The sequence below is a fragment of the Vanacampus margaritifer genome, chromosome 13, assembly GCF_051991255.1.
Source record: "Vanacampus margaritifer isolate UIUO_Vmar chromosome 13, RoL_Vmar_1.0, whole genome shotgun sequence".
NCBI classification, from domain to species: domain Eukaryota; kingdom Metazoa; phylum Chordata; class Actinopteri; order Syngnathiformes; family Syngnathidae; genus Vanacampus; species Vanacampus margaritifer.
Window position 1 is genome coordinate 18092355 of NC_135444.1, and position 23913 is coordinate 18116267.

At 40.6% G+C, this 23913-nt stretch overlaps 2 protein-coding genes across 12 annotated transcripts in view; one reads left to right on the forward strand and one right to left on the reverse strand.

Moving 5' to 3' along the window:
• Nucleotides 1-869: 869 nt before the first annotated feature.
• LOC144062143 (Fc receptor-like protein 2) lies at nucleotides 870-23908 on the reverse strand. Of its 5 annotated transcripts, none has more exons than XM_077583161.1 (11): nucleotides 23885-23908; nucleotides 20697-20859; nucleotides 6815-6912; nucleotides 6683-6732; nucleotides 5847-5885; nucleotides 4735-5040; nucleotides 2701-3006; nucleotides 2355-2618; nucleotides 2245-2286; nucleotides 1365-1443; nucleotides 870-1145 (listed from the first exon to the last, which is right to left on the reverse strand). In XM_077583161.1, the coding sequence occupies exons 2-11, from the start codon at nucleotides 20754-20756 to the stop codon at nucleotides 995-997; spliced, it is 1395 nt and encodes a 464-aa protein (XP_077439287.1). In that variant the 5' UTR covers nucleotides 20757-20859; nucleotides 23885-23908; the 3' UTR covers nucleotides 870-994. The 5 variants fall into 5 exon arrangements, with proteins under 5 accessions (XP_077439287.1, XP_077439286.1, XP_077439290.1 ...); XM_077583160.1 differs by having other exon boundaries at nucleotides 1365-1455; XM_077583164.1 differs by lacking the exons at nucleotides 20697-20859; nucleotides 23885-23908 and adding an exon at nucleotides 14501-14563 and having other exon boundaries at nucleotides 1365-1455.
• Nucleotides 7029-23913, forward strand: part of LOC144062140 (capping protein, Arp2/3 and myosin-I linker protein 3-like) — a 29198-nt gene continuing 12313 nt past the window's right edge. For 5 of the 7 annotated variants that reach the window (XR_013296344.1, XR_013296347.1, XR_013296348.1 and 2 more), the window contains exons 1-22: nucleotides 8125-8399; nucleotides 9785-9879; nucleotides 13729-13779; nucleotides 13842-13901; nucleotides 14368-14489; nucleotides 14588-14682; nucleotides 15146-15216; nucleotides 15961-16034; nucleotides 16113-16188; nucleotides 16271-16359; nucleotides 16954-17048; nucleotides 18214-18300; nucleotides 18443-18552; nucleotides 18633-18710; nucleotides 18781-18857; nucleotides 19789-19893; nucleotides 20797-20866; nucleotides 21086-21167; nucleotides 21284-21380; nucleotides 21606-21660; nucleotides 22014-22186; nucleotides 22304-22372. Coding sequence is in view for 2 of the 7 variants with exons in the window: in XM_077583156.1 (XP_077439282.1) it covers nucleotides 8342-8399; nucleotides 9785-9879; nucleotides 13729-13779; nucleotides 13842-13901; nucleotides 14368-14489; nucleotides 14588-14682; nucleotides 15146-15216; nucleotides 15961-16034; nucleotides 16113-16188; nucleotides 16271-16359; nucleotides 16954-17048; nucleotides 18214-18300; nucleotides 18443-18552; nucleotides 18633-18710; nucleotides 18781-18857; nucleotides 19789-19893; nucleotides 20797-20866; nucleotides 21086-21167; nucleotides 21284-21380; nucleotides 21606-21660; nucleotides 22014-22186; nucleotides 22304-22372 (1889 nt within the window). In the remaining 5 variants the exon portion in view is untranslated. Of the gene's footprint in view, nucleotides 8080-8124; nucleotides 8400-9784; nucleotides 9880-13728; nucleotides 13780-13841; nucleotides 13902-14367; nucleotides 14490-14587; nucleotides 14683-15145; nucleotides 15217-15960; nucleotides 16035-16112; nucleotides 16189-16270; nucleotides 16360-16953; nucleotides 17049-18213; nucleotides 18301-18442; nucleotides 18553-18632; nucleotides 18711-18780; nucleotides 18858-19788; nucleotides 19894-20796; nucleotides 20867-21085; nucleotides 21168-21283; nucleotides 21381-21605; nucleotides 21661-22013; nucleotides 22187-22303; nucleotides 22373-23913 lie in introns of those variants that run through there. The other 2 variants (XR_013296345.1, XR_013296346.1) reach the window with 2 other exon arrangements.

Consider the following 23913-nt stretch of genomic DNA (forward strand, 5'->3'; position numbering starts at 1 on the left):
CAGCCCATGGTGACATTTTTCTTAATGCCTTGCTAAAAAGCGGTTGTTTTGGAAATCTGACAGCGATGTCAGCGGTGCAAGAATGAATATTTTCATGTTTTTTAATACAATCAAATGGCAACATATGAATAATATACACACAGGCACATGAAAAGTCAAAACGCCAGAAAGGCAGAAACATTAGATCATTTCGTAAACAGAGTAACAACACATCAAAGTTTAAGTTTCAAAATACAGCTCTGTTTTTAATAAACGGCGCCCCTGTGTGGTCGACAACTACAGTTATCCCTGCGAATGTTAACAAGTTACAACAAACTGTCTCCGGTGGTCACCATAAGAGGAAAAAACAAGGCAGGGTCATAACCTTGTCTATGTGGACACACAGAAGAGATCACTCGGCATACTGTCATCTCTCCTCTTTTTCGATGCCTTGACAAATGCACGCAACCACACACGAAAAAAAATACTGGTCGAGGTTCTCTGAAGGAAAACAGGAATGGCTGAATAGGAGAAAATACTGTTTTAAAATGGCCAGCAATGACTCCTGATCTCAATCCGATTGAAAATCTTTGATATGAGCTGAAATGTGCCATTGAGAAAAGAAACCTGCAAACATTCAAGAACTTGGACAATTTGCAAAGGAAGAGTGGGGGGGGGGGAGCAGCGGAGAAGTGCAAGACGTTTAGAGATGGCTACAAGAAAAGTTTGGAAGCTGGAAAAGGGTGTGCAACCAAATATCAAAGAAGGGTGCCATTATTGCGGCACATGCTGTGTTTTCTATTTCTTCTTTGGAATTATATTATATAAGTTGAAAAACAATTTCCTTTGCTGAATTACTTTGGACACACAATTAAAAGGTCCTGATGATATACATTTGGTACATTTCCATTTATTTATGAAAATATTGTCGAGATCATGCAAAAAAATGAAGGGGTGCCAATAACAGTGAGCAGGACTGTAGCTTCACGTCCTCGATAGAGGCGAGTGGGAGCCTTTATTTGCCCGGATACAGCAGGTTGGACATCTCCATCCAGGACAGATCCCACTGTACCTCCGTCACATCCTGCTTAGTGGCTGGAAGAACGGCTGCAGGAGTTTCCTCGCCAGAAACTGTCCAACAGCTGCGCGCGTAAAGCATCTTGTACCTTCACAAGAATCGTTAAAAGGATCAATGAGATTCCTGACGCTAGCAGGGGAGGCAGAGGGGGTACGTGCCCCTGCTCAAAGGTGATTGGACCCCGCAGAGACTACAACGTGTTCTGACTTGTTTACAAATCCGTTACCATAGGAACTGAACTCCGTCATAAACCGAGGAAATGCTGTATAGTAAAATAAATGGTCGTATCTTTTAGGATGCCACTAACCTGAAGTGATGAATTAGCAGGATAGCAAGTGGGAAGAGGATCAGAAGAATGCATGAAACAACGATCCATATCCAGGAGCCTGTAAAAAGAACTATATGTGTTTTAATGCATGCTGTAGTGATGTACTTCAAAAATACTAGTGGGTGTGGCACTTTTAAATACATTCAGTCACCTGCTATATCGTTCTTTTGAGACAATACTTAGACGTTTAGTCAATTTTATCAATTCATTTGAGTCTATTTGTCTGCATTTTTGTAAATCAAAGTGCACTGCTTCCACTAACAACATGGCTGCACGCTACGTAGCTCACAAAAAGCACAGTTATCACTACCAAATGAGTGGATTGACTTTCTGCTCCAAAAAAAAAAAAAAACATAAGCGGAATCATTTTCACATTGTTTTCCGTACGGCAAAAAATGAGCCCGGTAGCTTCCGAGAACCAAATATTCTGCAGAGGTCTCCTCTCCTCACCTGTACAACTCTGCATGATTAGCAGCAGAGCCATGCAGCTCTGCCGCATTTAAAATGTTAATTAATCATCATGTTTACATACAGAACTTGTCCTTGTCCTATTTTTGCCTATAAAGAAAGATTTATTTGAAGTAGTCTACAGTATATTCATTCTCTAGAAATTGATGCAAATTAATGCTTGGGGGGGGGGGGGGGTCGTTCTGGAATAAACTGGTATCAGGAGAAATTTTGAAAATTTCAGAAGAGAAAATACAAACATTACTTCTTTATGTGCTTTTTCTACAAATAAAAAAAGAATTAAAATTAGAAATTGGATTTTAGTGGCGAAAATGCAGACATTTTATGAAAAGGCCAGCATTAACCTCTATCCCATACAAATCAAGATAGCGGCATGTATTGATGAGTTTACCAGAAGTGGAGCCAGCTGACACATCCGCAGATAATAAGCTGCCTAGAACAAAAAGAAAAGACACCATTGAGCAACTGAAAGGAGAGAAAATCCAACAGGGATGATCTTACTTCTTACTGACAACCAGCTCTGCGGGCTCTCCAGCTTTCCGTCCTGTGACGCACACTTGTAAAAGCCTTCGTGCACCTCGCTCACATTCTCTATGGTTAGTTTTATTTCTGTGCCTGGACCGGGAGAACTGTAGGTGGACGTTTCGACGCCATTCCTGAAGAAGGTGGTCTTTGTGTGGTTGCCTTTCCGGTAGCGACATGCTAACACCACGCTGCCCCCGTGGGGTACCGAGAAGGCAGGGGTCCTCATGATGACCGGACCAGCTGTGGGACACAGATAAGTCATAATTTTTTATTTTTTTTAAAAATCACAATATGCTGTGTTTGCATCCTTCTGAGGACTCACAGCTGATGGTTATGTGGACCGCGTTGCTGCGGCCTTCGGCGCCCTCGCACCAGTATAGCCCACTGTGGCCCCTCGCGACAGAGACGACACAGGTGCTAGATCTGCCTGGGCTGACTAAACTGTCTGGTGATAACATGCATGCACCAGTCTTGGAGTCAGCGGTCCTTATTAAGTGGCTGGTAGACGTTTGCCTCAGGACCCAAGCAGAGGAGTTGGTCAGGGTCTCAGGGCAGTGCAAGGTGAAGGTCTCACCTACGAACATGTGCCTGGTGCTGGGGGTCAGAGTCATGGAAGGTGGGGGCAGCTCTGAGACACACACACACATACAGACAAAATACAAAAAGACAGTCAAATGTTCGATACCACTTTTGTCAGACCGATACCATGGTAAAAACTGATGATATAATTTCTTAAATTTAAACTAAATTTGTTAATTTAAGTTGTTTTTACTTTAAATAAAATTCTCAGACAAGATCATTCTGCTTATTTTAAGATACTTATTACTTAATCATCTTATTTGATAAAGCAGTCTTGGCATTGAGTGTTAACAGCCAGTTTTAAGTACTGTGAGGCATAAAACAAACATTTCCCACATTTTAAGACGACTAACCAACATTAAAAGCCCTGAACTGGGGTTTCATTAATCGGATTATTTTATTTGAAGATTTTGCATAATCTAGTAATAAGATAAATGGAAAAATACAAATCTGAAAACAATCAGACAAAAGTGCAATTTAGCTCTTTATTGTAACCATTTTTTTCCATGTATAAAAATAGCTCTTTTGTTATATTTAATGAACTCATTATTCCTCTCTCCGGTAAATGCACCGCAAACTTTGTGGTCTAGTGGTAAAGTAGCCGCCCTCAAATTGGGAAGTTGCGGGTTCAATGGCTTCCTGGGTCATACCAAAGACAATTAAAAACAGAACCTGTTACCTCCCTCTTTGACACTCAAGCTAAATTGGCCAACCATAAATGAGTGTGTATATATTTAAAAAATATATATAGTTCTATATAGTACTGCTTGAAAAAAATCAATGGGACTTGTTTTTATAGTCTAAAAATACTATTTTCTTATTTTTCAAAATCTTACAGGTAAATTTAAGTAAAAATTGTATTGTTCTGTTGGCAGATAATTTTGCTTATTTGAAGTAATAATTTTCTTGTACCATATTTTTTTCTTAAATTTTCTACTGTCCTTGTCCTGCATATGCAGTGCTTCGCAACTCTTGAGTAGTCACGATACTGACACCACTATCTTTGATACATAAAATAAAATAAAAAAATGTAATAATGATCCAGCTGTAACAATTACACATAATTATAAAGAAATACCGCAACATATCCCGTGATAGCATTTTTCTTTTAACTTTGGTGAACTTAATGGCAATTTTTGAATCCTCTAAATACTCATTTCTAGTTCCTGATCGAAAAACGGCCACAAGAGGGAGGCTGATACAAGTATCGGGCCAATAAAGCGAGTACCGATACCATGAAATAAGGCCTGGTATCGGCCATCACTCCTTAATAAGAAAATAAAGTGATTTTTTTTTATTTTTTTTATTCTTGTCTACAAATAGTTGGGTTTCTATAGTGACATCCACTAAGTGAGAAATAAATGTTTCTATTCAACACGTCTTTGGCCTAAGCACAAAAGCAGCTAGTGACATTGTAAATGTGGGCCCCAAATCAATAGGTGATGAAGTGCTTCCTCCATAAATGAAAATGTCTGTCTCTGTGTGTGAACCGCCAGTGACACCCTGATAAAGACAAGCACTACACAAAATAGATGAACGGATGAATGGAGTTGATGGAGATGAATGGAGTTTATAGTTGTATGGCGCCTCCAAGTGGATAAGAGTGTGAACTGGCTGCAGCCAGTCTAGGGAAAGTCTTTCAGACTTTTGTGCTGTTTTCATGCATCTAGTAAAAAGACATCTATCAAAAATGTAAAGAATTGCATTTAATCTAATGCAATTAAGGGTTACCAAAACATCACTGTGACTATTGCCAAACAACACATTTTTTACTCACCTGACACACTCAGTGTAACTGGCCTGCTTAGGAGCGCCACTGTAGCGTTACTGTCGGAGCAGCACTCAGCCTGACACCAGTACCTGCCGGCGTCCTCCCCCATCACGGCGGTGATGGAGTAGCTGCTGCCAGAGGGCAGGTGCCGGGGGTTCTTCCCCATCCGGGGGGCGTCAGCTTCATTCCGGAACCAGCTGTAGCGCCACGCCAAAGTGGAGTTGGACGCCACCGTGCACCGCAGCAACACACACTCCCCAAGGAAGATCCTCATTCCCGGCGGCCAGACGGTCACGCTGACCTTCGAGTCGTCTGGGTTGGAGGTTTGATTGTGATTTAATGACAAATGATGAGAGATCCTTCACACTTAATGTTAATGTGTGTCTAATAGGGGTGCAATAGAGTGGAGAATGGCTGTGCTGGGCAATTTTGGAAATATTCAAGGTTGGGCATTAACGAAATATATTTTCGAAAACATTTTTACTTTGGTCTATTTGCAACTAGTCCTTTAACCAAGTGAGGTCATTGCTCATTAAAATTCATGACTGCTGAATATTGTCCTTGGGACAGGGGAATTCACTATTCACTTGAAATTCAACTTAATTAGCATTAAATTTGTGCCTCTCTCACGCCGAAGTTCCCAGTGATAAAGCGTCATGCAATTTTAATTGAAGTTCCCATAAATGATTAGAAATGCCCATGAATTCCCATATGAATTCCCAGCCTTGCAAAACAATTCAACTCACTATAATCAACAGTTTGGCAAAACTTTAATAATTAATCGAAAGCAGGCTTCAACTGATTATTGCCACTCACACTTTCACATTAAACATAAAGCAAAGAGAATTACACATTGTCTATTTAAAACAACACAGCTTTGCCAAAAGTCATCTTAATGCTCACAATGCAAAACACCATTGACATGCTAAAATATTATCATATATATATTGAAATATTATTTTAACAGTTTCTGGTATATAGTGATATTTTAATCAGAATTATATCTGATATAATTGATGATATGATGATATAATATATCACGTGTCTCTATTTGTTTTGTTTGCTGGCAGTTTCCCTTGTCTCATGACACTTTTGAGGGAATTTGTTATTGTGGTTACCTTGTGAAGCTGCGACAAGGAGTACAAATGCTGCTACATCTGAAATAAAAAACACATTTTACACACACATACACACACACGACCGAGGCTTGAACTTTTACCAATGTTGTGCAATATACAATAACAATACAGCAAAATGTTGTTCATATTGTATAATTTCAATGAGCCAACACAGACAAAATACTGGAAAATAACTGAAAATTAAATGGCATTGTGGTACAAAACAATTATTTCCAAGTTTTCTGAAAGCCCTGAAAATTGTGTTTATGTTTTGCAATCTTTACTATGCAGGGCTTCACAAGTCTGGACCAAGAACACACACACACACACACTGTTGTAGTGATCCTTGTGAGCTTTTTACACATGTGATGTAACACAAGACAGACTCTCACTCCTTAATGAATCTTTTACGCGGACTAGTTGTCCTCATGGGAGTGCCAGGAATGTGCAATGTACTTGCTGTATTTTCCTCTCTCTCTTTCTCTATCACATACACAAACACACACATACACACACTTATTTGCGCAATACCTTGCTTGAAGGCTGAATTAAAACTAGACAAGGTTCCAAACAAACTACAAAATGCATGGTTGTATTCATCCACAATGCATTCTTTGTGATGCTACAAATGTAAATGTAGCTACCATTAAAAACATTCAGCTTCCAATAGTTAGGCCAGCTCATAGAAACCATATATTTTAATGATATTGAATCCATGATGGGGGACTATTAAAGTTAAAATCATGAGATGTCATGTTTTGTATTTTTATCAGAATACATTAGATGGCAATCTAAATTTAAAAAAGACAAGAATTTGCAACCATTAATTTACTCACCCAGCAATGAAGAGATGAGGATGACGTTCATTCCGTCCAGACTTTGGGATCTTTTGCACAAACAAAAAGAGAAATATATAGAAAATGTGTATTTGATAATAAAAAACATATATATTGGCTTTTCAGTCTCACATGTTGAATTTTTGGGAGTGCTCGTACACTGCAAAAGGCAATGACAGTAGGCAGTCACAGCAGATAGTGATGGTCATCTTGGTGGAGACATTTCCTTCCTGTGACAAACAGTAAAGAGGCAGAACATCAGATAAGCGGGAAAACAGAGGGTAGGGAGATGTGGGGTGAAAGATCCCCTAAACTAAATTAAATTATTGATTTAAACAAGAGCTAAAGTCTTCAATTAACCTACTTGCATGGTTTTGAAAGGAGAGAGGAAGCCTGAGTACTCAGAAAACAAAGACTGGAGATGATTTTCAAACACAGAACATCAGCGTTTTGCACTTCAGGGCCACGTAGAAATGTGATGCAGACATGCACTTCCGACTTCCAGGTTTCACACATGAGCGCCGTTTCCGGCCACTGCTGGCCGAGTTCCAACACTCGCACCCCCACCCCTGCGGCAGGGAGGACGTCTCGGCTATCTGAAATGCTTCGGACACTGAGACAGACACTACACACTCACAGCCTCACTTGTTGACGGGAACGCGCAACCGAAGGGCATAAAGGCGGAAGAGCAAGTACTGTGATGCGGCCCACATGTTGTAAACCAAAAACGGAAACAAAGTTGATGGGTGAAAACCCGGAAGTCGGAAGTAACGTGGCATATAGTTCATATTACCATGCTGCCCAATGATGGTATAGTAGTTAATTTTGCTCACATTCACGAGTAGATCTGGTGTCTTCCCAGTGTTACCAGGCTTGAATTACGACACAAAAATTGCTAATTTTATCACCCAAATTTTTGTTATGAAGTGACCTAACAGACAAAAGTTTGCCGTTTGAAACTGCTAGCAAGATTTCCAGATTTTTCCACTCCCGCCCGCCATCTTGACCAAAGCCACACCCCCTCACTAATGTCAAGCGCGCTACCGTTGTTCTTAGCCATAGCTGCTACATAGCTAGGATGATCTATTTTTGACTGTTACATTGTTGTTACCCTTGTTTTGTCTGGAGAGCTGTCCTCTTCCTTCTTTTTAACTTTTTGTTTCTAACTGGAGGTAAATAATCTGGTCAATGAAACCGAGGCTGTGTGTAGAGTGTGTCTGGGTGAAATTTCTTGATCAAGGTGTAAAATTCATGGTATAAAATCTATAGGCCAGTCAGGGATAATTTTTCCAAAAAACATTTTAATAATATTCTACTGTCAGGTCATACAGACAGCTTTAACATATGACAAAGTGTTTCTTTTTTTCCTCAAACTCTTTAACTCAAATCTCCCGCAGGTAAGCCCTCCCACCCTCTTCCCTTCTCCCCCTCACCCCTCCCTCCTCTTCCTCCCCTCCTTCCTTTCACACACATCCATCCTCCCATAATCCATAGGTTTTCTTCCGGGAAGCTCGTGCGCGCTGCAGGAATGCCTGCAAAAGCGACCATTGTTATTGTCCGTGATTGAGGAAGAATAACAAGAGGGCGCCCATCCAGAAGAAGAAGGAGTTAAAAAAAAAAAAAAAGGAGCAGTGGGGCCAGCTGCTGCAGCCTGCAGCCATGGCCGCGAAAGAGATCACCGTTTTCGGCTTCGCGAGTGTGAACAAGGACATCACAGGTGGGTCTTCTTGTGCTTCTGCTTCTCAAACCATCCCCCGCCCTTCTCCTCCTCGTCCTCCTCCGCCTCGCTGCGGGCTCGAGTCGGAATCGTCCGCGCCCCCTTCTCCTCTCCTTCGAACGCACGCAGTTTGTTACACGCGTGACATCTTTTTTTATATATTCATGTGCAGATGCAGTGAAACGTGGAGGTTTACTTAACAAGCAGGTTTACTGTAAAGAAACCCGTGCACGGCATGAAAATTGTGTTGTAAAAGGATGTTGCGATAATAGGTAGGCGATTTATTAGATTGCCATCTGATTAGAAGCCTTTAAAGTGTGTCATTTCAGTTTTTTCCTCCTCTGCCATCCAGTGTGTGAAAAGGAGGGAGGGGGTGCTCTAAGGCAGATGTTCCATGCATCTTTTCAGCAGTAATACCTGAGCAAGGCCAAAGTGTTCAAATACTCTGCTATTTTAGTGCTATTTTTACAATTGCTGTATCCTAGTGAGCACAAACACTCTGGTTGGTTCTGGTGCTGTGTTAATTACTCCTAATGGCTCTTGGAGTCGCACTGTGATGATTGAATCAAGCATCACTTCATTCAAATCAACCTCCACCTTCCTGGTAAAAAAAAAAAGGGGGGGGTGGGCTGCTCCGGAGTGAGGGGGCAGGGGGGGTGGCAGCCTGTAGGCTGGCACAAGGTCGTCTAAAGACCCCCTTGTGTCTCTGGGGTGACGTTGCTGTCAGCGGAATATTTGTGTCTGTAATTCACCAGAAGGGCATCGCAGTGGACTGGTGAGTGACACGTCGCCCTCACAGTTGAGCGGTCTCAAGTTTGAACCTCAGCTCAGTTTGCATGCTGCCACATTTCAAAAACATGACAGTTAGGTTCATTGAATACTCGCAATTGCCCTTAGTTGCATACAGTATGTGAGTGTAGATGATTGTTTGTCTATACTGTATGTGCCCTGTGATTGACTGACGATCAGTCAAAGGTGACGCATACACAAGACACTTAATTAGATACACCTGCATATTCCAGGAGCGCCCATGGGTCATGAAATCAGTTTTCCTGATTTATTGGGCATGTACCCTCATCAGCTGTAATAATAATTACATGGCTCATCTCTATTACCAGAACATGTGCTTGCCTACGGTGCGAAAATGCTGCTTCCGTGGATGTCACAATTTACCAAATAATTTGTTGTCTACTGGTATATTTGAATTTCCTACTGCCACTGTATGTATTTTGTGTTATTCAGGCTAGCATGTTGAAACACAAAGTGAATATATAACTAGCAACAAGTATGTGCTCAAATGTCTGTCATGTCATGGGAAACTCATTGATTATGTAAATTAGAAAATACTTCACTAAGTGTCATCTTCTTGTCTCTTTCATCCACAGACAGCATCAGGAAGGTCATCGAAAAATCAACCATCAAGTTCATTTGCGGTATTAAGCTCGACACCAAGAGTGGTAAAACAGAGGACCGGATACTGGTAAGCTTGAAGGCTTCGTTAGTACTGTATTAATTATTATTATTAGTAGTAGTAGTAGTAGTAGTAGTAGTAGTAGTAGTAGTAGTAGTAGTAGTAGTAGTAGTAGTAGTAGTGTGACGAGTCGGTTTGTATAGTGCCCAGTTTTCCACGTCAATTTACACCACATGGAATGTGTCCTTCCAAACGAGACTATGCTAATGAACGTCAACATGGCAAGATACGATGGTCTGATGTATGCACCAATCGCAAACTCATCTACTTGTGATTTTTTTTTTATTCTGGAGGACTGAAGGGTCATAAAGAAAGCAGGCCTCTTTAGCCAAATGGAATGTCTTGAGCTAAAGGTTACAAGCTAACGTTAGCATGTTTGTTCACTTTTGGTCATTTCGTGTATCCCCAAATGTGACAATAAATGATTTGCTTGACCAACAAGTGACGAGCAGCTGAATCTTGGGAGCCATTGTGCTAGAAAAACTTTCTGTCATACGCATCATTAGCGAGTAGAGAGGATCCTCTGTCGTACAACCACTAGACTGAGACGTTACCCTCCAGCCCAAAGGGAGAGTACCAAAAAGTGGTATCCGACTACTACTTTTGATAGCTTTCCCAACTATTTTTCAATGGCATCTCCAATTGTACCAAACTGTGCAGCTTGTTGAAAAGGGGATTTTGTTAACCACACGAAAAAAAAGACTAGGGTAGGAGGGTGGGTTCCTTGGATGCCACTGTGGAGGCAGTAGGGGGTCTGAGCAGTCCATGGCGTTTGAGTCCAGGGCACTTTCATCTGAGAATATGGGACAGAGATGCAAGATCTCTTTTTTTGTTTGCTGGAGTAAAGTATTGCCAGTTTATCTAGATTCAATCTGGCGCAATCAGCTCGCCCGCTATGAACTTGGAATTGATGAAAAGGATGAAGCCAGTGGCTTTGCATCAACTGCAACCGTGACTCATGAGAAGGATTTAGATCAAGATTTATACAACGTTCAATCACTTTTGGTTTTATGACTTAAAACCTACAGTAGCCCCAGTTGCCCTGCCTGCAAAACCCCGATAGGCCAATGAGCTTTTATCCCGGCCTGAGCGGGTCTAGCTTTTGGCAACTTCTGCTGCTTTGTGGATGTGTTAATGATTCATCGTGTGGCAAGAGCAGGCAGTTAAAGATTTTTTTTTTCTTGCATGTGCAGCCTTTGATTTCCACGCACTTTGATATGTCTAAAAAATCCTTCCAATAATCTCCCTCCATAGCACCTCTCATTTACCGCTTTCTCTTTAGAAGGGGAAGCCTGAGTTATGTCGCCCCTACTGGGCCCCCGCGCAGTAGATTTTAGAGCTCGATCTGAGTTTGGTTCAGGGATTTTTAAATGCACTTCAGTGTCATGTTCGTAATCCTCAGGAACATTGAGTGGGTGGATGGGAGTGCGAAGTCAGATGAGTCAAAACGCACTGGAGGTTACGTTCCGTGCTTTGCGCTCTGGCACATGAAAGACTGTAGACGATTGAAGACTTCGGAAGAGTTCAGTTCTGTTGTAGTAGTTGCGGTCGTAATGATGTCCCTCCTGCTGCGTCAGCGCGCTTCACATCCGTTTACTCTTAACTATGCCTCCAACTGCCGACTCATTACTGTAATGTGATACAATCGGGCTTTATTGACTCAGTCTATCTATCGAGCATCCCTCTCCTGTGCATGTTTGGAAGCAGTCCACCTCAGACTCCTCACACGCCACATAAGCCGCCAGGTGGTGGCTCTCACAAACAAGTTCCAAGCTCCCACGTTGACATGAGGGCATCATACTAAGTGTCATTGCTATTCATGTAAGAGCCTCCACGTTTTGAACAGTTTTAACAATTTATCCAAAGCGCAGAGAAACATGAATATGCCCTTGATGGAGGGGAAGGTCTTGCGTAAACAGAGGTGGAAGAAGATGATGTATTGAATTCATCACCTTCATTACACACAAGAGATTTGGTCAAGTCCTGACCTTGCAGAGTTATTTTTTTTTTTATATAGAGTCATCAAAGACTGTCAAATTTTGCATTTTTATAGAGTTGCCCTGTCCACAATCAAACAATGACACTGCACTGCCTTAAAATCAAAACGGCAAACTTCCTTTGTCTTTTGAAGCATGGATTTGTCAGACCTTTTTTTTGCGGTCCAACTTATGATAGACATGCCTACCAAACTGTGTGTTGCTAAGTAAAACTGGCATATTGAAATTGGGTCGCAATTCAACAAAATTTGTAAGACAATCTTTATAGCAGTCCTACAAATGGCCAAAATTACCCTAAAATGGCAGCTTCAAATCAAGTTGGCAGACTTCCTGTGGTTTGCTAGTCATGGACAAATTTACCACCGATGCCCTGCCCATAAGCATTGGTAAAAAATTGACATTTTCGCCATTTAGCTATTTGGGATTTTTTAAATAATAAATTGCAGAGTTGTTTTGTTCAGTAGCGTTTGTTTGAAAGCTTTTAGTTCCTGGTTTTCATTGGTAATGGAGGAAACACATGGAGAGTCTTTGGTCTCGAGGGAGTGTTTTAGCCGGGCCTTCAGAGTGTATGAAGTAAATGATTGGGGGCGACGGTGCAGAAGATGTGAGCAAGAGTAGCAGAGGGCAGTGCTCTTTGCTGCTGGTGGAGAGCATCAACCTGCCAAAAAGTAACCTCTTTGGCTCTCTGAGAAACACGACCTGACTTTTTGAGTTGTCACTCATCAATGAGTATGGATGTGGGCTACATACTCCATGTGGTGTTCTTCACAAATAGGGTTGGTAGCTGGTCAGAATTATGTCAAACTAGAGGATGCTAAGCGAATTAGGTAGCTAGCTCTGTTTGTCAAGAGTCAATCTGACTGCTAGCATAGCCTGGGGTTGTTAGCACGAAAGTCCAGTATACTGTATGTGCTACTATATACTGTAAGTGTATTTTTTGATATGTAGCGTATTTTTGACGTTTTAGGGCCACCATATTTATTCATTTATTATTCATTTGTGACAAAACGTGGCTTAGTTAGTCACGGTCGAGTTTTTTGTTTTGGTATTTACGCAGTCAAGCGCAGTTGAATGACTGTTTGCGCCATCGTAGATGTGAACACAGACAATTAGCTTTCTTACCAATGGAAGCGGCTTCTGTCATTCACTTTAAAGTCAGTTTTGGCGTATTCAACAGCTTTTATTAAAGTCTGGGTTTTTATATAAAGTACAATTTTATAGTTTGCTATTACTCTTATTAAAAACACATGACACACGTTTTTGTTCAATTTATTTGAGTGGCCGGAACGGTTATTAATTTCAATGGTATGATTTGAGATAAGTATGTGTACAGAATGAATCAAACTCGTATCTCAAGGCACCACTGTATTGTAAGTTTTATGTCTTGAGATTTTTTAGTTGCTGGAGTTGAACTAACCTTGCCCAAAACATGTTACAACTCAAATACTGAAGAAATAATGTGTTTCCCCAAAGCGCTAATGTAAATGTGGTAGGTAGGTTGTGGTGGCTTGTCGAGCCCAAGGCCTCTTTGTGCAGATATATGAGCCACTTTGACATTTGCTCTTGCTAGACATATCACCAATGATATATCTTTTGTGAGAATGTGAGTTGAACATTTTTTTCCCCTTGCCTGAATCTATGAAGTCATCTCCCCAACACAGAGGGGCTTTTAGTGGGATCAATATGCGAGCATGGACAGAAAGCAAGATAGGAGACTCATCCTCACTGTCTTGTATATTGTGCAGAACGTTTCCGTCCTATCATAACCATTAAAACTCTCTAGACTGTTTTCTGCTGGGTGGTGTGATTCAGCAGCAAACTTTTCCACAACAACGCATCGATATGTTTTGTCTCTACTCAGGTGCTGGCGATGTGGCGTCTTTACTTCCTGGCGCCCAAGATTCCCGCCAAGGTACAGCGATATACATTTCCACCCAAATTAGGAATCTTCTCTAACTGAATGTTCGATGACAGATTGAATCCACGTTTAACTTCTTGGAGATCCGAGCTTTGAATTCACACCCGGATCACCAGGTGAGTTTCGACACAAGGTTATATAGTAGATTGAATATTAGCTGATCAAAAATTCTGCTTTTCTAATTATAAACACTGTTTTATTGTTGTAGTCTGCAGTGTTGCAGTTTCTTAATAGTTCCCAGAAGTTCCATCTAGAGTTAGTGTTTTGAGACCAAATATAGCAAAATATCGCTTTTCGCTCATTGATTAAATGGTCATGTTATCTGTGTACCAGGGCGCGACTGATTAAGTGGCCGGCTGTTTTAATTGTTACATTAGCTCTTTTAAAATTCTGAAAAAAATGCAAATTTTTTTGCCAAATTTTGCAGATTTGTTTTTTTTCTTTCTTTTAATTGGCTGATTAGTCAGTTATCAGAAATTTATTCTGTCGGATATCAGAATAAATAAAAGCAGAGTGTTTAATGCAGTTCTTTCATTACTTTTTTAGTGTACATAACCAAGTCTAAAAAAGTTTCCTGCGCAGGTCATTATCGACACCGACAAGTCCACCTGCTGCCTCAGGTTCGAGTCACGTGACCACCTCAACCATGTGGTCAGCCACATCAATTATGCACTCTCACGGATATTCAACAACTCAGTGTTTGCGTAAGACTCACCAGCTCTCAACTGGAAGACATAATAATAATCCTAACGCCCCTGAGATCTCCATCTTTACTCCTTTTGTGTTTGCGTGACTGCTGCAGCCCATCCATCTGTCACTCTGACAGCGATCTTTCCGATGGCAGCAGGAAGTATTCGCCTAGCTCGGAGACGTCGGTGGAAACCCAGCGGGCGTGCGGTAAGAAAAATAGCATACACGCACAAAGATTTTAGTTATGATGAACATCAAATAACTTGAAAAAGAAGTCAACGTATTGTATATACTGTACATGCTGCCTCCTTCTTAACTCCCACATTTGTTTTATTGGCCAGTAGGAAAATAGATAGATAGATAGATAGATAGATAGATAGATAGATAGATAGATAGATAGATATGGATCATGAGCGTTCCTTTCCATATAATGTGGTATACTTTAGATCTTGAGATTTCCGGTGAATATAGATGTATAGACATCTAAAAAAAAAAATAGCAACACACACATACAGTACTTCGAACCACCCATGCTCTCATTTTTTGATATCCAAATTATGGTCACCCAACACAAGAGGAAGTCATCTTTCATACATTTAGTCTCCCAGATGTTTATTTTCTCCAAAAAAGAAAGAAAGAAAAACTTGCTGACTTCTGTTGCCGCCCTCAGGAGGCTTTTCAGAGACCTACGCCGCTCTGTGCGACTATAATGGCATCAGCTGCAAGGAGGAAGTGCAGTGGGTAAGTAAGTGCTTTGAAATGTTTCACCATGCCAACAGGCGGGTGAGTAATGTCAGAGGTGGGGGGAGTCGAGTCACATGACTTCAATTGTAGAACTTTGGATTTTCTTGGTTAAAACTTAGAAAAGACTGAACTTGGCTTAGACTTGCCCGTTTGCATTTTCTAGACAATGTGCACCTAATTTAGTTTTTCTCTCTGGGATGTGCGCACACTCACAGCTGACAACGAGGCACTCTAAAGCAGCAATGCCAGCATGAATCCCTGCTCCACACGCTTTTTTCCCCTTTTCTCACTCTTTAGCTTTTCTCTTTGTGATGTTCACACACTCGCAGCCAACAACGAAGCACTCTAAAGTGGCCACGCAACAACAAACGATCCAAAGGGAAGATTAATTTTCAGAGTGTAGGCATAGCTCTCTTGCTATCTGCGCGTCACATACAACCACTTATGTGAACAAAGTCGTTCAAGTTCTTAAATAGTCCGGGAGGGGCAACTCATGCCGAAAAGTGTGTATTTTTAGCCAACTGAAATAGTGAAAAACATTTCCCAATAGCCACTATATCCTTCAATATGTTTAGAGATAAATACATACAATAATAAACTATTTGAAATATTATGTGCTAAGAGTCTAATGTGCAAAAATATATGTTGTTACTGAGCAATATTGTATGAGTTGATTTATGCCTTACTGTACACATGTGTGACTTACTCCAACCTGTGGGAAATGTCATCCCTGTCCTCTAGGACGTGGACACCATCTACCATTCCCAGGACAACCGTGAGTTTAACCTGCTGGACTTTAGCCACCTTGAGAGCAGGTGAGGATGGAAAAACACACACATACAGTATTTTAATTATTATTTTTTTAAATACCTGATGGGCGCACCATCCCCCAGGGACCTGGCGGTGATTGTAGCATCGGTGGCATACAACACGTGGTTCACTAAGCTGTATTGCAAAGACCTGCGCTTGGCAAGTGAAAATTAATCCGTGGCTGCATTGTTTTGTTGTTTAGCGGGGGAGCTTACATGCTCATATGCTTAATTGTGTCCAGGGCTCAGAGGTGACTGAGCAGGTCCTGCACACAGTCAGCAAATCATCCAGCCTGGAGGAGATCACGCTGGAGAATGCTGGGTTGAAATCGTAAGCTAAAAATATATATTTTTTATTCTAACCAGAGGGGCGCTAACATCAATTTTACAGCTGACCTGCGAAAGAGGGTTCAGCTCAAGTGGAAACTTCTTAAAGTGGTCTCGGATTGAGCCTCAAATGTTAAGCAGAAAGAACTTGTGAAAAATGTTCAAATGTGTATGTTAAGGCAGTGGTCCTCAACCCTGATCCTCAGGGACCGGTATCCAGCCTGTTTTCAATGTCTCCCACAGCCAACAAGGGTGGAGATCGTTATCAGCCTTCTCCAGAGATTGCTGATTAGCTGATGATATGAATCACCTGTGTTGGCTGTGGGAGGCATGGAAAACAGGCTGGGTACAGGTCCCCGAGGACCAGGGTTGGGGACCTCTGAGTTAAGGCATAGATAGATAGACAGATAGAAGGACCAAAGATGTTTGATGCATGGTGTGGAATATGGATCATTAACTATTCGTTTAGTTAGTTGGATTTGCTTGACTGACTTATTGAGTATTACAATAGACAATAATGTTAAGAGCGCAATCCTCTACATGGATAGATATTTGACATATGATGTGTTATCATTTGGATCAATACGCTGTGCTGCAGAGATTTCCCACAGAAGATGTCAGCCGCTCTCTCCGAAAACCCCGCCGCTGTCATCCACTCACTCAACCTGGCCCACAACTCTCTGGACAACCAAGGTAGAGTGATCACATGCGCATGTAAGCGAATATTTCGCTTTAAGCATAACCAACCACACTGTCTCAGTTTCACCATTCATCCATTTTTAACCGATGTCTATCAAGAATCAAATGTTTGACAAGCATCAGGGCCTCTTCACTGGAACTTAATTTTAAGGGGGTGATGCATCTCTGGAAGCTCTAGGGACCGTGTCTAAGTGTCCGTTAGAGAGATTCTTAAGCGCTAATTGCTCATGATGATTTGACTGCCACCACGCATGGATGCCTCAGCCACCAGCGTGTGACTGTGACTGTGAGTGCTAATGTGAGAGCGACTGCATAAACAGGAGGCAACGCTACAAGCCACAATGTTCAGAAATGACTCACATTTTCATGGTTCACTATTCACAAATTCACCTATTTCACGGGTCAGAAACCGTTCCTGTCAAAAGAGCCATTTTAGGCCAAATAAATTACCCCAAAAAATCAGTCTAGAGCCGTAAAACATTTGAGCATGAAAATGTCATACCTTTTCTGAAATACATTTTCTATTTTGGCATTTTTGTGGATTTTTTTATGGTAATTTTCAGGATTTCTTCTTCTATTTTTGCTAACTTTGTTTCTCTGCCTTTTTTTATTCAATTGTCTGACATATTTGGCAATTTCATGAACATTTTATGGTAATTTTTTGCTTTTGTTCTAACTTTTTGGACATTTTAAGGTAATTTTTAAAACCTTTTTTTATCTACTTTTCGTCTCTTATTTTTGAAATAAAAATTTGACTCTGACATTTTTTTGTATTAAATTTTTTTTCAATCTAATTCATTAGTTAATTTAAAACATATTTTATCCCAATTTTTTAAAAATATGTTCAAAAAAACAAAAACTAAGTAACAAACATTAATTTCTACAATTTTTTTTTAAGAGATACACAGCCACATATGGCTCCAGGGCTGCAGGTTGCAGACCACTGACCTATAAAAATAAAATAAAATTCACCTGGGTTTTTATTTATTTATTTTTGTGGAATCTCTTCCCAGATATTTGCTAAAAATATTCACCATTTTTGTGCTCTTTCTAAAAATGCCAAAAGATGTGATAAGTTTTTTCCAAATCACTGTTTAAATCGGAATTGGTGTCAAGGAAGTACTGTATTATTTACATTTATTTAACTCCCTGTTTGCAGGCATGGCCAACCTGATCCAGCAGATGTGCCATCTCAGCAAGGGTCTCCGTCTCCTCAACCTCTCCAAGACCTCGCTCACCTCCAAAGGTTCGCAAAAAGCAAAACAAAAGATGAGAACTGTAGTTTTCCTGGTTGATGCCCCACAATTTTTGATTAGAGGGCAGTTCTAAAATTCAAATTACATCCTACCAATCCACTTTTTCTCATTCACGCTTGTTTAACCATTTAGGGGTGGTGTCACTTTCTATGGCGCTAAACTCCAGTGATGAGTACTCCAACTCGCTTCTGCACCTGGACCTGAGCAAGAACCCCGGCATCCTGTCTGGGGACGACTCCTCGGTCAGGAAGCGCAGTACATTTGTTGAATGTAGCCACTTTTTGTTTGAATCCACTGACGTTTCTTCTTTCTGTGTTTACAGAGCTTGTATCTCTTCTTGTCTCAGCCCAACTGCCTGGTGCATTTGGATCTGTCGGGCACAGATTGCTCTGTGGACTCAGTAAGGCTTTAACAAAGAAATGTGCCCATCGTCCACTCCAATTTAACCGTTTCCACCGTGTCTCTCGCAGCTATTTGGGGCTCTTCTGAGGGGCTGTTGCGCTGATCTCTCCTTTCTGAATCTTTCAAAAAATTCCTTCTCTCACAGGTTAGTCCTATCTCTGAGCACTGCCTGAGCACAAAAGGGCTGAAACGCTTAACAATATCCTTTGAAACTCTCCCTAACGCTCCATCCGTCCTCCCTTATCGATATCCTCTCATTCTGCCATTGTCCTGCATCTCTACTTTGATTTTATTTTTTATAAAACTGAATTTAATTACAGTAAAGCCCTGTTTGCCGCGGGGGATATATTCCAATCCAGACCCTTCCGCATTAGGTGAAAATCTGCCTTTTAAAGCAACCATACAAAAAATTTAAAATAGCTTTACGCCTCCCGCATTTAAACTTGTTGAACACTTTTTAAACAAGTTGTTAATGTATTCAAACACACAAAAATTGGCAAGCATCAAATGTATAGAAAAAAACTTTACGTTCAGTGCTGTGTTCTGTGAATACTGCTAGATAGCAGTAACTAATATACAGTACTCAGTTTTAAAATATTTTAAGTCAGCAATCATTAAAAATTGTGACAGCCAAATATAGTTTTAGTTAATGGTCTGAAGACAAAAAATCTTTTTTGGGGAGGGCTGACACAGATTAATGTCAGTGTATTTCATTTTAATAGGGGAAAAGCGATTTGATATACAGAACATGTAAACTGAGTCACGATCTTGGTCATGGAATGAATTCAACTCTGAATCAAGGCAACACTGCATATATATATTTTTGAGAATCTCACTGCAACTGTGTATTTGCTCTGCATGGGTGCAGTTTGAGAGCTCTTGTTGTGTATGAATATTTAAGTGGGGGCCATCCGTCATTTGACCCCCACTCATTGGCTGCCTCTGCGTGCAATGTCTGTACTCTGCGCTCAGCATGTCAACAGCATCCACTTTGTCTGTGTGGCCACTCTCATCTCATCCATTTGGCTTCCTCTTTACTTATCTGTACTCTTACTGTTCTTTTTTTAATCTGACAGGAAAGGGAAGGATACGCTGCCGTTGTTCCGTCAGTTCTTCAGCTCCGCCTTCAGCCTCACCCACGTCAGCCTCGCCGCCATGAAACTGCCACCTGACGTCCTCAGGTATTCCTCAATTTTCTATAATACGTGCCTGATTGGTGGCACAGTGAGCTGGACTTGATCCCAACTGACTTTGGGTGAAAGGCGGTTTTCACTTCGGACTGGCCACCCACCGATCGCAAGGCATATTTAGAAAAACAAACATTCCACAATCACATTCACACTTATGGACTGTTTAGAGCATGGACGACCAAACTCAACCTTGTGTTTATCAAATGTGAAAACCAATTTAGTATGATGTGTGTTGACTCTTAAAAAAAAATGCTAAGAAGTTAGACATATTTAAAATCATTCAATCTCAGCTCAGTGTAATATTTGATCTATCATAAAGTTATTCATATTAGTGTCATGTAAAATTTATCTCATAAACGTTTGATACCTGCCATGTTTTATTTTATTATTACAATTCCTTATGCAGCAGCCCAATATAAAACGTACAGCAGGTTGCAAATGGCCCCTAAGTTGGATTTTGGAAACCCCCTGATTTACTCTTTAATGAACCTAACATCAATTTTTTTCATGAGTATGGCTGTTGTTACCATGACAACCAGCGGGCATAGCTCAATGAAAACAGTGAAAGCATCAATTGTATTTCCACTTCTTGAAGTAGCACTTCATCACCATGCCAGTGACTCCTTGTAAATGCTGGATCTTCAACTAGCCTAGCTTCAAATCATGGGTAGAGAAACTCATTGTGTAGCCACACTGGAACATCACAATTCTGTAAAATCCAGAGCTCACTTCCAGACACATTTTCAGACATGTGCAGTAGTAAGATTTACTTGGTTGTTTAATTTCACACTTACTGTAATTGGTGGGAAGGCACTCCAGGCACACAATGATTTGCATGCCAGTACCAATTTCATGTCCAGGGATATATTCAGGTTCTTCTTCCTGGCTCCACAGAGCTCTCCTCATGGGCTTAACCTCCAACCCTCACATCAACGACCTTCATTTGGACATCAGTGGCTGTGAGGTGAGTATGCAGACAAAAATAATACCTGAATCTCACAAGTGTATTGTATTGGTATTATACTTAAGCATAAAAGATGTGAAAATAAATATATGGCATATTGCGAGGTGTGTCTGGAACTCCGACTTTGAATAAGGGATTACTCCAACAGAGAACCAGAAAACAATGAACGACTCTTCTACATTCATGTGCTTGTGTCCCTTTTTCTCCAACCCTCCACAGCTTCGATGTGCAGGAGCCGTCGTCCTCCAGGAGCTCTTTCCCAGAGTCTCTTCCATCGCCACTCTGGACATCTCAGACAATGGTATGGTGACACGGGGTGACATATCCACCGCTCCCTCCACCTACCCTCCCTCTGGCCTTGCCTGTTTTTGTCTAGTTTGCCCCCGAGCGACTTTTGATCTGTTCTCGTGTCGACAGGTTTGGATGCAGACTTGCTCACGGTGCTGCCCGCCCTCGCCAGACACCCCTCACTAAAGCACCTTCATCTCGGCAAGAACTTCAACATCAAAAACAGGTGATCCGCGTCGCGCCTTTAATGTGGTTATTTGCGTCTCGGGTCGTGCGTATGCTTGCAAAAAATAAAATACTGTGAGCGCAGCATGTGCCAGCTGGAATTAACAGCTCTGTTGACTCTACTTCACTTTTCATATGCCACCGGCTTCTGACTCGCGATGCAGCTGCAGCAAAATTGCAATAATTAGCCTTGCCTCATTCGGTCTTCACGTCTTTACATCCGCAGGGTTCTGGATGAAGTCCTGCAGAAGTTGGTGCAGCTCATACAAGAGGAGGAATGTGTGAGTGAGGATGGCCAAATGGACACTAATTGTGATTTTATAAGGACTAATATGATATTCAGCAGATAGTACTGTACGCCTTCATTCAGAATATGCCTGAATTTGAGCATTAAGATTATAAACACCTACTGACATGAAATTGGGTGGACATCTAACATCCTTGGTGGAGATACTGAGAGAGAGAAAAAATCCTGCTAACGTCACGTTTGTCTGTAACATGAATTATTGCTTTCTCCCTGTTTGCCGTGTGTTCCACCATCTCTATATCACTATACACACACGTCTAGTCAATAATTCATACATATAGTAAGTATATCAAATCACACTGAAACACGTTCCCGATTCCTCTTCAGGCACTGCAGACCCTGTCGCTGCCCGACTCACGCCTCCGTTCCCGGGGTACGGTGCTGGTCAACGCCCTGGGGAGCAACACCTGCCTTCGGAAAGTGGACCTGAGCGGCAACAACATGGACGACATCGGCGCCAAGATGCTGAGCAAAGCCCTGCAGATCAACACCACGCTGCGGTAACGATGTGGAGTCCATTAAAGGGGGGGGAAAGGGATGTGGTCGCAGGCAGCTGTTTGACGGGGTGGAAAAAAATGTGGATGATTTGGTGTTCATCATGTGCATGCTCACTGCAGGAGTGTGACATGGGATCGCAACAACACCTCTGCAGCAGGATTTCTTGATGTGGCCAGAGCACTCGAACAGTAAGCGCATAAGAATGCCTATCGTGTTTTTATTGACTGGTTTTGGACGGTTTAAATTTGCTCACTAATTGAAAGAAACTACATTTACACTACATTTTAAATCACTTAATTGCAATTATTTTCCTCCATTATTATGCAGCTTAGAAATTACTCAAATGAAAAGCATGTAACTACAAATTACAATTATTATTATTTTGAGGTTTTTGCTGAACATGAATTCAGAAAAGCACATCCCTAATTCTTTTTATAATTTTATTTAGATCCATATGTTATTTTTGGCACACATTAAGATCACAAAAGCATTTCTTTTAAAATAATAATAGTATTATTATATTTATTATTATTATAATTATTAGTAGTATTATAAAAGCCATGCACCAAATTGTGCTTGTTTAAAAAAAAAAAAAAATTTAAGGGGAAAAAATCTTTTTGTCAAAATTGATGGTTTATACTTAAAAACAAAAATACAAAATTGATGGTTTATACTTTAAAACAAAAATAACTCTGAAAAGCATGTTGCTGTTTTTTTTGTAGAAAAAATATTTTCATATACTGTATCTTTTTTGCATAAAAGAAAATTAACTAACAAAACATACCGGAATTTCTTTTCATTTTTTCAGGTATTTATCCCCCAATGGTTTTTGGGCAATAAAAACAAAGAGTTGGTTGGGGTGTCACAAACCATGTACTGTATCTCCAAATTTTTGTATTTGATTACTAAAAGTTGTTTTTAAAATGCATTCATTAAAAAAAGAAAAAAAATACATCTCATTGTGTGAAAAATGTGTCCAAGTGTTTATCAAAATTTGTAGTTATAGAAGAGAAAAATACAGTATGTATCTCCAAATTTTGCAAATATTTCTATATGTTTTTTAATGTTAAAAAAAACACTAATTATGAGGTTTCAATTTTTTGGTGTTAATACAAAAAAAGCCAAATTGACTACAGAGAGCATTGTATCTTAGAATTGATATAAATGAGCACCTTTAGTAGGATCTGTTGTGTATTTTATCCTGAAAAATATCATACTACTAAGTAAACAAAACCGGTCTTAATATTATATGTTTAGTATATATTATATGTTTCATATAGCTGCTAAATATAGTTTATATTGCCTTCTTTTTCTTTAGTTTTGATGCAATTTTCATCCATTCGTGCCTCAGAGTGTTATAGAATGCAGAAATAAGCGAACATGTAGTTGTTTATCTGAATTTTTTTCGGTGCAGTTATATTATCAGATATAATTTGTGTCATAAGACCTGCAGTGCAAATGCATCCCAAGTTGAAATTGGCAACACAAGCTTGGCAAATTGATGCTCTCCTCCTTGCTATCTGAAAATGTTCAGCCGTCGCTTCAGGCCTAGTAGGACATGGTTGAAGAGGGTATTACTCACTCTCTCGCACAGGGGTGGGGTGGGGGGGGGGGGGGATATTATAGGATGGGCTTGTCCAGTGGGGATATTGAACTTAACTAACCCTTAAATATGGAGGTAGCCGTGGATAAATGCTTACCATGTGTGGCTGATGCAACTCATTCCCAC